The 12657-nt window shown below is 45.7% G+C and overlaps 1 protein-coding gene across 1 annotated transcript in view; it reads right to left on the reverse strand.

The window, feature by feature from the left end:
* Positions 1 to 2952: 2952 nt before the first annotated feature.
* The window catches only part of LOC147905344 (chaperone protein dnaJ 15-like), a 37314-nt gene continuing 27609 nt past the window's right edge, over positions 2953 to 12657 (reverse strand). The window contains exon 11 of the mRNA XM_087402075.1: positions 2953 to 3853. Coding sequence (XP_087258201.1) covers positions 3635 to 3853 — 219 coding nt within the window. The 3' untranslated portion in view covers positions 2953 to 3634. The remainder of the gene's footprint in view (positions 3854 to 12657) is intronic.

Raw genomic sequence — 12657 nt, forward strand, 5'->3', positions numbered from 1 at the left:
CGGAATCATCTTTTTTTGACAGGAAATGCAGGTACAGGTAAAATATTCACACTACTATCATAGTACAAGATCTTCTACGCCACTACTCAGACAACCAATCAATAAACATTGAGCTTCCAAAAGTGTTGTTGCTTGCCTATACAGGCAAAGCAGCTTTCAATATTGGAGGCACAACCATCCATGTTGCCCTTCATTTACCACTAATGGCATCTCACTACACAAGCCTCTCCACCAAAAAATTGCAAGAACTATCTCAACTATACAAGAACTAGAACTTGTAGTGTTCGATGAGGTTTCATTGATTGGGTACAGCTTACTTATGGCTGCAGATATGCGCCTCCGCAAAATTCAACACAACCACCTACAACCTTTTGGAGGAGTTGATGTTATTTTTTGTGGAGATTTGTGCCAAGCAAGTCTAACAAAAGACTCATGGATATTCATGGATCAATCATCAAACACAAGATCGATGTCATCATTTTGGACAGAAAATGTCCTTCCTATGAATTAACAGAGCCAATGCGGCAAAAAGACAATACATACATAGACATACTAAATCGCATTAGAATTGGGGAACACACTCTTCAAGACATCTCATATCTCAACAATAGATACTTTCGTCAACCATTAAAAATAGAAGAAATTCCCTACTTATTCTACACAAATACTTCAAAAGATGCACACAATGAAGAAATCTTCTCATTGCTTAAGGAAAGTCCACACATCTTCAAAGCAATTGACAAAAGACATAAAACATGTAGCAAAACAATAAAAATTCCTACATCTCCAAAGAACACATTTGGATTGCACCACATATTGAACCTAAAACCAGGAATGATTTTGTTCTAGAAATTTGGACATTGGTGACAAACCCACACAAATGACACTGCAATCTTTGAATACGAGAACATTATCTTTGCACCATGAAGACATTGTTGCCGACAAAAGCCTAATGAGCACCACAATCTTGTGCCTCCAAGAACTTCATTGCCAAAATAATGATTTGCTCTCCCTACAAAATTTCACAACTTTGCAAAACAACAATGGAATTGGAATAGCAACATGTTATAAAATTAATGTACAATTACAAATGCAAGAATATATTACAAAAACAAGGTGAGCGTTTGTTGACATTATTCAAAACATATGAAGGTTCAAGTTTTGCAATCATTAATGTTTATAAACACCCTTCCTCACCACAATCAACACTCATTAATATCTTGGAAAATATGATTTTGAAATTAAAACAAAAATTTCCAACTACAATCCTAGGAGACTTCAATATTCATTGTGACAACTCTTCAATTTCATCACTTCTTCATAAATTCATGCGAAAATACAATTTCATACATTAATAAAAGAACCAACAACTATTCATGGTTCCACAATTGACCACATATGGAAAAACACATACCATAACAACACAACAAATGGAACAAACTTCATATACTGGTCAAACCACTCCCTTCTATATACAAACATAAATTAAATTCGACAAGCCTATTGAATGTAATTCACCTTGTTTAGAGTGCCCCCTCTTCCCTTCACTACACACATTAATTAATTGCCGAGTTTTCTCGCAGGGGGCTCCTATTGCATGTGTACACAAACACTTCGCCTTTACGTTTAGGAACACTTGTTTGGGAACCAAGTGTGAATGCAGATTATAGGTAGCTTACCCAATACATATTCTCCACCTTCATGCTCTACGGGGTAGCTTTTCATCCTATCCAATGGCTCTTTCAAACTAGCTTGATCGAGAATGTCACCCGCTTTTTCCTTTTTGGCCAGACAACCCTTTCAAGAGGGGACGGCTTCCTTGCACTCCCTTGCTCTAGACTACTGAGATGGTGCATTTTGCACGGCAACACTGCCTCCTTTGAGATTCTCTTTGCATTTTCTCTTCATTGCCCTACGCTATCTTCTGATTTTGTCTAGTAGTGGGGACGTTTGCACCCTATGAGTACTCAGCGTTGGGAAATGAACCAACTCCTCCCAAATCCTCTTTCTTGTTGAAGAATGAAAAACCTAACGGCATCTGATACGAAGGGATCATCCATCCCATCCGACATGGTTCCAAGATGCGAGGCTCAAACATTCCCTGAACTAGAGATTGCATGGTACAATTTCTAATCCTTTCGCCTGCTGCTAGAGAGAGGCTGTCACATACCACCTTGTTGCCTCCCAAGCGTGGCGCCATCGTCCCCTAGGACAACCCTTTTGCTATGATATTAAGGGAGACGCTTTCTAATATAAAACTTCTTCACGAGGTCATTAATGTTATATCTGTGAATTGGGAACATTAATCAATAGTGTGTTATCCATATATTTGAAAGCACTCTTAGAAAGTTTCAAGTAATCTAGTGCTTAAATTTTCTTAAGTTGCAATATAGGTTGAAACTATGAAATTGGGCTTGATGTTCCTTCTCAATCTCACTTTGTCTCTAAGTCTTGCTGATAGCAATATGTATATTGCATAACACTCGTGTAGGAAGCCTTAGTAGGTGCAAGGTGCTCATTCTCTTGCTGCACATTACAAAGAGGATGTAGCAGTCATCACAAACAACAAACATGAGAGGGGGTGATATCTAGTATAAAATTATATCATTGGTACTATGTGATTATTGGCAATGGTGGAATTCACTGGAGCTCTTGATGACCTGTGTGTTTTATCAAGGGTGTCCAATTTGATGTAAATGGTTCATGTTAGGGATTGCATCTACGCAATAATCGAGGACAGGTCAAGGAAGGTAGCTCTAGACACATCCCAAAAGGACCCTAGGCAATGTTAGTGACCCATCTCTAGCCTTATATGACCTTTACATTACAGCAAGTGAAAAGCATGATCCATAGACACGACCAAGTCTTCCAATGCACAAATGTGGCAAAAACTGTAAAAGTAGGTCTTTTCTCTAATCTGGCCAAAATCCACCTCTTCACAGCATTCAAAAATGGCTGCAGTATGCATAATCACTGGCTAGTGACAATATATTACAATTTTGGCATCCAGCAATGCTCTCATAAACTTAGAAGGCACAGGTAAATCACACTGAATTGCAAAATGAATCAACTCCATCAACAGCTAATACAATCTGCAGATAATCCAATACTGGGAACTATCCCTTACTAATAATATAGTTTACACAAAGTGTACAAGCCTACACTCTGGACAACAAAATCTCCTAGGCAAGAGCTACTGCTGACATATGTGCTTGGAAGTAAGACCTTAGTACGCAGGTCCAGTTAATTGCATTCCCAAGTGACTTCACAAAGACAGGATCATCTGAAAGGTGCACCACTCTGATGATTGAAATGCTTCCCGAATACAACATACATTAGAAAAGGGTAAGTCAGAGGCCAAATCTGTAGCTCCCGCTCTGAAAGAAATTTCAAACCTAGAAAGGGTGTATCGTATCAAAACCAACACCCAGGAATCTGATAAGAATGTACAATAAATCTTGGTGGAACTGTACAAGAATCTCCCAAATGAGAGGCACAAATCAAATAAACAGCATCTTTGGGAGATGGAAATAATTCGTGGGCAGATTTCTCAAACGCTTTTGCCGCACTGTACACAGACTCTGAAGAGTTAATCCTTCCTCTCTAAAAGCTCTTTCATCCAACTGATGCAGAATTATGGAGATTTTTTTTCAGCCTTAAGATTGATTCCAAACCACTTCTTGCTATATTTATCCTTTAATTCAACTGCAGGCACATCTAAAGAGCTTCCACCTTGTTCAGACCCAATCTCATCTGGTGTCCTCAGCTTGCTGCTACTCGGTTGCCTTTTAACTGGTAGAATTGACGAAAATGAGGCTTGGATACTCTCCCGAGATTTCAAAAGCTCGTCAGTCTGACAGCCAACAAGGCAAGACAAAATTATAAACTGACTTGACAGTCTTTTTTCTTGTGTAATTCATAAAGAAACCTAAAACAATACCAGCAGCTTATCCTTTTGTTTAGGGTAGCATATAATCATTGATCTCACTCATACCACAAATATTTATATTTTGAAGAGCATATACAAATCTATCAAATCAATTATAGGACTTTTAGGATTATGTCATGGTAAAGTATCTTAGTCCTCCGCCTTCTAAAGAAAAAGATAAGACTGTCGATTGCCCTTACAACCAGATGGTAGCCTATAGCGTAACATTTAACTAAATGTATCTGGCAACTGTCCAGAGACATCATATAAAAGTAACATAAGTGTGCAGTTTAACATAGACAGGCTAGCTATAGCCTATTATGGCATCTCCGCCAACTATATCTATACCCCATGGTCAACTTCCACAATGCTTGAAAATGACATCCTCTGGTATGTGCGTGGTCCTTTAGTTCACCTTGTCTTGATGTGCTGTGCTAGAATCAGCAAGGTGGTCATCAGAGTCATCTTAAGGACACAGTTCCACCATGTTGATGGACAAGGAGGGTTTCAAGTTTTGTTGAACCTCTTGTATCCCAAGTTTCATTTTGGAAGGCAGAATCAATTGATATAGACCAATTGCTATGGGCCAGTCACCAAGAACCCACCGTTCCTTCTCTGCACCAACTTCCTCTTCAAAATCGTCTTCAGACATGTCTGTTTGCCTATGGCGTGACTGCCTGATTATCATGTCGATTGCCAAGCATGTATGCAGCTCGACTTCACCATTGGACCAATCCTTGATAGCTTTGGCTGATCTCAAATAGATGAGATCATCCCTTGTCATGTCAAGCACAACAAAGTTAGAGAGAAAGATGACCTCACCAATCTGCATGGGAACTCCCTTGACAACTCCTAGGGGCACAACCTCCATTGGTCAACCGTTTTGACTTGAAAGTGTGTTGAACTGATGAGACTCAAACCCAATTGCACCATAGTACTCTTGGGCATGATATTAATTGCTTTTCCTGTAAGAAAACAATACAACGTCTGTGCTCAACAGATAACAGGATCTCGTATGCAAGAGAGAAAAGCAGATAGTATGGAGAATCAAAAATTTGATTACTGTAAAACTGATACAATAGATGGCGCTGCCTCCCAATCGTGCGCTCCTGCGAGAGAAGCTTTGATGGCGTGCTGGAAACAGTAGAGGACGGAGCCTGGATGCTAAGGAATCAGGGTTGCTGTAGCTAGTGATGATAATGGGCTTCACGGACTTGCTCTTATATAGCCACCAATCGTAGTCGGTTAGACCCAATTGGGTGACCGACCCAGTCCGCCCAAAACGGTCGACTGGGGGTCAGTCTCGAAATAGGCCACCGACCACACGATAGAACCGTGGTGCAAAATAAAGCAACTAACCTGCGGTCTTCATTCGGCCATCCGGGATCATTTGGGGCTCCAAACGGGCCTCGCAACCCGAGAGTGGGCTGCCTCGGGAAATGCTCCGTCTACCCTTAGTGCGGTCAGTCATGGGATGCCTTCCCGCACTTGCATGTAGCCTAGTTGGCAATGTGCCAACTCTCTGAAGCCGTCCAGCCATCAGGCCACACATGGCCCCCATCTGCTGTCCAAGCCTTCTCCTCATATGAGGGGCTTACAAGTAGAGTTAGCTGGTTCCCACGTAGTTACACGAGAGTGGAGCATTGATATCTAACATCCCTCCTCAATGTCCACCCGCAAGTGAACTTACTTTTTCGGCACAATGCCAAGTCGATGAAGATGCCTCTCCAACAAGTCTCTTCCAAGAGCCTTCGTGAAGATTTCCGCAGTAACATGTCACTGATCTCCTGCTATCCACGTCTCTTGTCCAATCCGAGTCACAGAATCCGGTCAAGATATTGCCCTTGGTATAGGTGATGCCATAATCAAGTGTGCCTTTGATGTATTTCAGCACCCGCATCCTTACCCTCCAATGGTTCTCCTGGGGCTTATTGGAAAACTTGCTTAGTACACTAGTCGCAAAAGTGATGTCCGGCCGCGTGTTGCACAAGTAAATCAAACTGCCCATAAGCCTTCTGTACTTCGCTTCGTCCACCAGTGGTGATGAATCCTCGTTTGAGAGCTTCACATCAACCTCCATAGGGGTGCCAACTGTCTTGCACTCAGTCATGCCAAATGCCTTCAGTATCTCTCCCGCATACTTCAACTGTGAGATGAAGATCTGTTTTGGCTCTTGCCAAACTTCAATTCCCAAACAGAAATGCATCAGTCCGAGGTCTGTCATTTCAAACTCTCTTCCTAGCAAATGCTTTACCTGCGAGATCTTCTCTTCATGGTTCCCTGTTATGACAAGGTCGTCCACGTAAAGGACCACGATCATACACCCGCCTCCTTCTCTGTAGATATACAAATTTGCATCAGATGGGCTCCTCCTGAATCCGTTTTGCAGAAAGTAGGCATCAATCCGCTGGTACCACGCTCGTGGGACCTGTTTCAACCCGTAGAGTGTCTTCTTCAATTTACAGACTTTACCTTATGAACCGGGAATCACAAAACCTGGTGGTTGTTCCACGTATACCTCCTCCTTGAGATCTCTATTCAGAAAGGCGGATTTTACATCCATCTGAAACACGGGCCAACTTTCTTGTGCTGCTATAGCCAAAACACTGCGAATTGTGGCTAGTCTAGCTGTGGGAGCAAAAGTATCCTAATAATCAAAACCATGTACCTGTGCGAATCCTTTTGCCACGAGCCGAGCCTTATACTTATCCAACGTGCCGTCGGACTTGTACTTAGTCTTGTACACCCACTTGGTGCCGATTACCTTGCGTTTTAGTGATCGATCCACAAGGTCCCAAGTGTTGTTCTTCATTATGGAGCCATACTCCGACTGCATAGCCTCCATCCACCTTTCATCACCCTGTGCCTCTTCAAGACACTTGGGTTCTTCAGCACGGATCACCTCTGTCATCAAAGCATAGTTGACCAAGTGTTCCTGCGCCCTTCTTTGCTCCTCTAATCTCTTGGACCGGCGGTGTTCGGATGGTTCCTCCTCAATGATTGAAGATTCTCTGCCGTCCAAAAGCTGCTTTACCCACTTCGAGAATGGTCGTTGCCATTGTGGTTCTGCAGGCTCTTCTTCCTCTTCTTTATCTTGAATCCTCCCAAGCACCGTTGGGGGAGTTCGGTTTGCTGTTGGTGGTTGTACTGGATGGATATCCTGGTCCTGGTTGTCTGGGAAGGAAGCATCCTTCTCCACTTGATGCGGCTGTTCTGAGAAGACCACATCGCGACTTACTATTACCTTCTTAGTAACAGGGTTATAGAGACGGTAACCCTTCGACTCTTCACTGTAGCCCAAGAAAATACACTTCCGACTCTTCGGTTCCCATTTGGTCCTGTTAGCATCAGAGACATGCACAAAACAGTCACATCCAAAAACTCTGAAATGTGCAGCTGAAGGTTTCTTACCAGAAAAGGCCTGCAGTGGAGTCATCCCGCTCACAGCCTTCGTGTAGCTACGATTCAGAATGTAAACTGCTGTGTTACATGCTTCAGCCCAGAAAGTCTTTGGCAAATCTTTCCCTTTCATCATACTCCTGCCCATTTCGCAGATGACGCGCATCTTGCGCTCTGCTACTCCATTTTGTTGTGATGTATGTGGCGGGGGTTTCTGCCTCTTGATCCCGTGACTTTTACAGTAACTTTCAAATTCACTTGATGTGAACTCACCACCTCTGTCTGATCTCAACTTTTTCACCTTCCTCCCTGTTTCTTTCTCGACCATTACGTGCCATTCTTTGAACTTACTAAAAGCCTCATCTTTAGTCTTCAAGAAGTATATCCATATCCTTTTACTGTAGTCGTCGATCAGCGTCATGAAGTAGTAGGAACCACCCAAAGCTTCTGTCTCCATCTTTCCGCAGAGGTCCGTGTGAACGAGCTCTAGAGGAGCCTTTGCCCTGCTGGCCTCTTTAGGAAAGGGCTGCCGATGCTGCTTGCCCATCATGCAAGCTTCACATACATTGGGCAGATCTGTAATTTCTTGTAGGTCTACAATCATTCCACTTTTATGCATCTCCTTTAAAGAACTAAGGTTTAGATGACCAAACCTCTCATGCCACAGCTTAGTGTTCTTCACATCGGCTCGAGCACTGAAAGCTGAGAGTTCGTAGATGTTGCGCAGTGTACCTTTACCAACGACCTTCCCTTGAAGATCCAAAATCTGTGCACCATTCTTATCGAATTGAACTTTGAGGTCCCGATCCGTGATCGCAGAAATGGACAACAAGTTCCTCTTGATATCTGGCACATAAAGAACATCGGACAACTATTTTACAACTCCATCTGACTTGAGAGCAATCGTACCTTTTCCTTTTATTGGACATTTTGCATCATTGCCGACTACTACCAGGATGTCATTCTCTACCGGATGTAGAGAGGTATACCAATCCTTCCAACTGGTCATGTGGCGCGATGCACCACTGTCAATAATCCAAGGTTCTTCCGCAGGTACATGAACTTGCAAATCTCCTCTTCTCATCTGCAATCTGCTTGTGCCTTGCCTTGTTGCAATAGAAGCACTTGATCTTCTTCTTTCTCTTTTTATCATCTGAAGAAGATGGGTTACCAGAGTCCTTACCTTTACCTTTCTTTGATTCAGCATAAAAAGCCGAATCTTCTCCAGTCCTCGTCTTTTGACGCATCTCCTCCTCCAGAAGCATTGCGCTGAAATCCTCAAAGTTGAGGGACGGATTTCTGTTCTGCGTATTCAGCGCTGTAACAAGACCGTCGTACTTTGGTGGTAGAATCCGTATGCACCTTCGTGCTAGATTCTCGCTGGTGATGATGATGCCAATCGCAGGCATCTGATCGCGCAGATTCTTCACCCTGGTGATGAACTTCTCTGCCACTTCAGACTCAGATGGTTTCTTGTTCGCGAGTTGAGTCTCTAGATTCTAAATCCGCGTCTGATTCGTGATCTCGTACTGATTCTTCAAGACCGTCCATGCCTCCTTCGCTGTGGTGACATGTTGAATTAACGCCATGACAGAATCACTTACACTGCAGACAAGAGAACACAGCGCATCTGTATTTCTTCTTGTCCACGCGAGAATCTCATCCGTAGTTGGTATTATCTGTTGTGCTGCATTGGCTGGATTCAGTCTCGCAACTGGCTTCAGGTCCACCCCAGTAGCAGTATCCCAAAGCTCGTATGCGCTTAGGATGGTCTTCATCTTGAACTTCCAGAGTGGATAGTTAGTGCCGTACAACTTTTCACTTTCGCCGAACGATGGGATTCGCAGTCTTGCGGGCTGGGCCATCACTCACAATCTGCTCACAAACAGGAACACACTACCAAATCTTCTTGCTAGAGCCCAAGCTCTGATACCATGTAAGAAAACAATACAACGTCTGTGCTCAACAGATAACAGGATCTCGTATGCAAGAGAGAAAAGCAGATACTATGGAGAATCAAAAATTTGATTACTGTAAAACTGATACAATAGATGGTGCTGCCTCCCAGTCGTGCGCTCCTGTGAGAGAAGCTTCGATGGCGTGCTGGAAACAGTAGAGGACGGAGGCTGGATGCTAAGGAATCAGGATTGCTGTAGCCAGTGATGATAATGGGCTTCACGGACTTGCTCTTATATAGCCACCAATCGTAGTCAGTTAGACCCAATTGGGTGACCGACCCAGTCCGCCCAAAATGGTTGACTGGGGATCGGTCCCGAAATAGGCCACCGACCACACGATAGAACCGTGGCGCAAAATAGAGCAACTGACCTACCGCGTCCATTCGGCCCAGAGCCATCCGAGATCATCTGGGGCTCCAAACGGGCCCCACAACCCGAGAGTGGGCTGCCCCGGGAAATACTCCGTCTACCCTCAGTGCAGTCAGTCATGGGATGCCTTCCTGCACTTGCATGTAGCCTAGTTGGCAGTGTGCCAACTCTCTCTGAAGCCGTCCAGCCATCAGGCCACACATGGCCCCCATTTGGTGTCCAAACCAAGACCTACCGGATAACCGAGCTACTCAAATGCCTTCTCCTCATATGAGGGGCTTATAAGCAGAGTTAGCTAGTTCCCGCGTAGTTACACGAGAGTGGAGCATTGATATCTAACATTTCCACCATCCAGAAATACATTCTTCAAGACTACTTCATTTATTTCCAGCACCACTTGTGGACTTCGCACATAGGTGAGAACTACATAAGCTGAGCACTAGTTCACCATGGATCCATCTTCACCGGCTTCCTATAGAACGTGCCCATTTTTTTGACCTCCTGGCATTCATTTCAGGAATGCCATAATCTAATCCTTAATTTGTGGGGACAACAGAAAAAGTTGCCTGAGGTGATGTTGAGTAAGGTTGTATGATGGCCCTAGCTTCCACCATAGGATTAAAGATTACCTGAGGTGGGAGTCACGAGTCTAAGTATACTATCATCGTTTCTTGTTTTTTTCCCAGAGAAAAGAAATTCTATTAATGCTGAAAAAACAACCATACAAATCAGCAATCCAATAGACGCTGATAATGGGAAAAGAGATGCAAACTGGCTGTCAAAGAAACCAGACTGTTTCTAGGGAACCCCAACTCACTACCGAGGGAATCTCTGGAACAGGGGTTAACAACCAGGGTGCAGATCTATACATCCAACGAATACCTCTCGCAGTAACAATATAAAAGATACCATGGCAAAAACGCTCCCGTCTCTCGATGGTCGCTCTAGAACCTGAAGTTCCGCGCTATCAAATGGCGTGCAGGGTGTATATAATATCCTGGCAAATGGTGACGAGGGTGGCTGCAGGGGGAACCTGACAGCCTCCCATCACAAAACTACAGTTGGCAAACCAGATGTTCCAGGCAGTAATGCTGGACACCGTCTCCCTAACAATATCCCCCAACGAAGGGAAAGGGCGCATGTGGGAAGGAGGTGTCGCATCATGCACCTCTATCCTGAGAACTCGATGGACATGTAGGCTAGAGAGGCAAAGTCAAGCTGAAGGCGTGACCTCCCTTGTCAGCCATGCAGCCATCCCCAAAGTGAAGTCTCAATGCATCCTCTGCGTGTTGGCCACAATCCGAAGGGCTATACTATCCAGATCCTCTGCACCGCTAGGCAGCCTAGAGAAAATGAGGGATTGTCTCCAAATCTGTCTGTGCAAAGTGGCATCTACCATCTACCCGCACCTGCTTTGCCAAGGGGGCAAGCCTCCATGCACCACCATCCAGAAGAAATATGATATCTTCCAAGGCATGCAGCAATTGGTCCAGAGATGTGCCCAAAAATGGGAGAGAACCTCCAGGGGGACCTCTTGCTCCAATTAGTGGCACTCTCTCGAGGGACCAGGCTACCGCCTCCAACTGAAGCCGCCACCGCATGTGAGTGGTGTAAGAGAAAAAGGGCACCTCCTCCACTATTTCTGAGCGCCCTACCTGAATGGGCCAAAACCACTCCCCCAGATCACACTAAAACTCCTAAATAGGTTGGCCCTTACACAACCAAAGGCGCCATCTTGGTCCCTCCAATCCTGCCATGACTGGAACTGGGTTAATGATTCAATCCTTGCCCAAGCAGCTTGCCTACTACCTTGACCCTCTGTCACTTGAGCGGATCCAAAACCTCATCAACTTCAAGGTCCCTCGCAGTCTCGAGTCGGAGGAGGCCCCCTAGGCCACACTCTGTAGAGTATACACAGGTAAGACCCAACGTCTACCAACAAAACTGGATCTTGAGAGGCACCCCGGTCCTAAAAAACTATCCAATGCATGAAGTTCTTGCTACAAGAAACCCAAGCTGCTGCTCCTCACCGACTCCCTAGCTGCCCCCTCTCCTCCCCTCCCTACCTCCCCTCTCCCTCCTCCCTCAGCCTCTCCTTGCCTCCCTCCCTCAGCCCCCTAACCCCGCTCCCTCAGCCCTCTCTCCCACCCTCTACACCCACCCCTTCTCCCACAGCTCAGCCCCCCTCCCCTGCCCTTTACACCCACCTCTCCCCCGCTCTCTCAGCCCTCTCCCCCGCCCTCTACCCCCGCTCCCTCAGCCCTCTGCCCCGCCCTCTACTCCCGCCCTTTCCCCTCCGCCACCCCAGCCCCTACCCTCGCCCCGTCTCTCCGTCACCCCCGCCCCCTACCTCCGCCTTATAACTCCGCCCCTTCAGCCCCTACCTCCTCCCCCCTCCCCCTCCCCCGCCCCCGCCCCCCCCTCCTCCATCCTCTCCTCTTCCATCCCTTCAGCCCCTTTGCCTCTCCCCTTCCCTCCTCCTCCATCCCTTCTCCTCCATTCCATCCCCCCCCCCCCCCTAAACCTCTCCTTTTCAGCCTCCGCCCCCCCGCCTTCTTCCTCTCTCCGTCTCGTCCTCATCCTCTTCTTTATCCTAAGCGTTTTTTCAGTCGGACGGAGCTCATTAGTGTTCGAGTCGGCTTTTCCACCCCGATTGACGATGGCTCTGCCTTCAGCCAATCCTCGCCCCCTTCCACCGGCCGCGAAAACCATCACCTTTTCAAAAGACGAGTTGCAGCAGCTCAAAGATGATACAGAGCAAGAGAGCTCGACATCACTCTTTGCTCATATCCATGGGTCCCACCCTTCCACGTTACAGGCCAGGGATTGGATGCTCGCCGCTCTACCTGGAGACCTCGCAGGGCACCTCACTGATGTTCGTCTACTTGGGCGAGGTTTCTTCCAGATTGTTGTTGACTCCTCGGAGGTAGTAGGTACAGTGCTTCAGGCTAGCCCATTAGCACTATGCTCCAGGAGGATTTTTTTAACCCCTTTTTCATTGGG

This window comes from Dipteris shenzhenensis, chromosome 1 (assembly GCF_047967505.1).
Source record: "Dipteris shenzhenensis isolate YYH24624 ecotype China chromosome 1, Dip_SZ_1.0, whole genome shotgun sequence".
Taxonomy (NCBI): Eukaryota; Viridiplantae; Streptophyta; class Polypodiopsida; order Gleicheniales; family Dipteridaceae; genus Dipteris; species Dipteris shenzhenensis.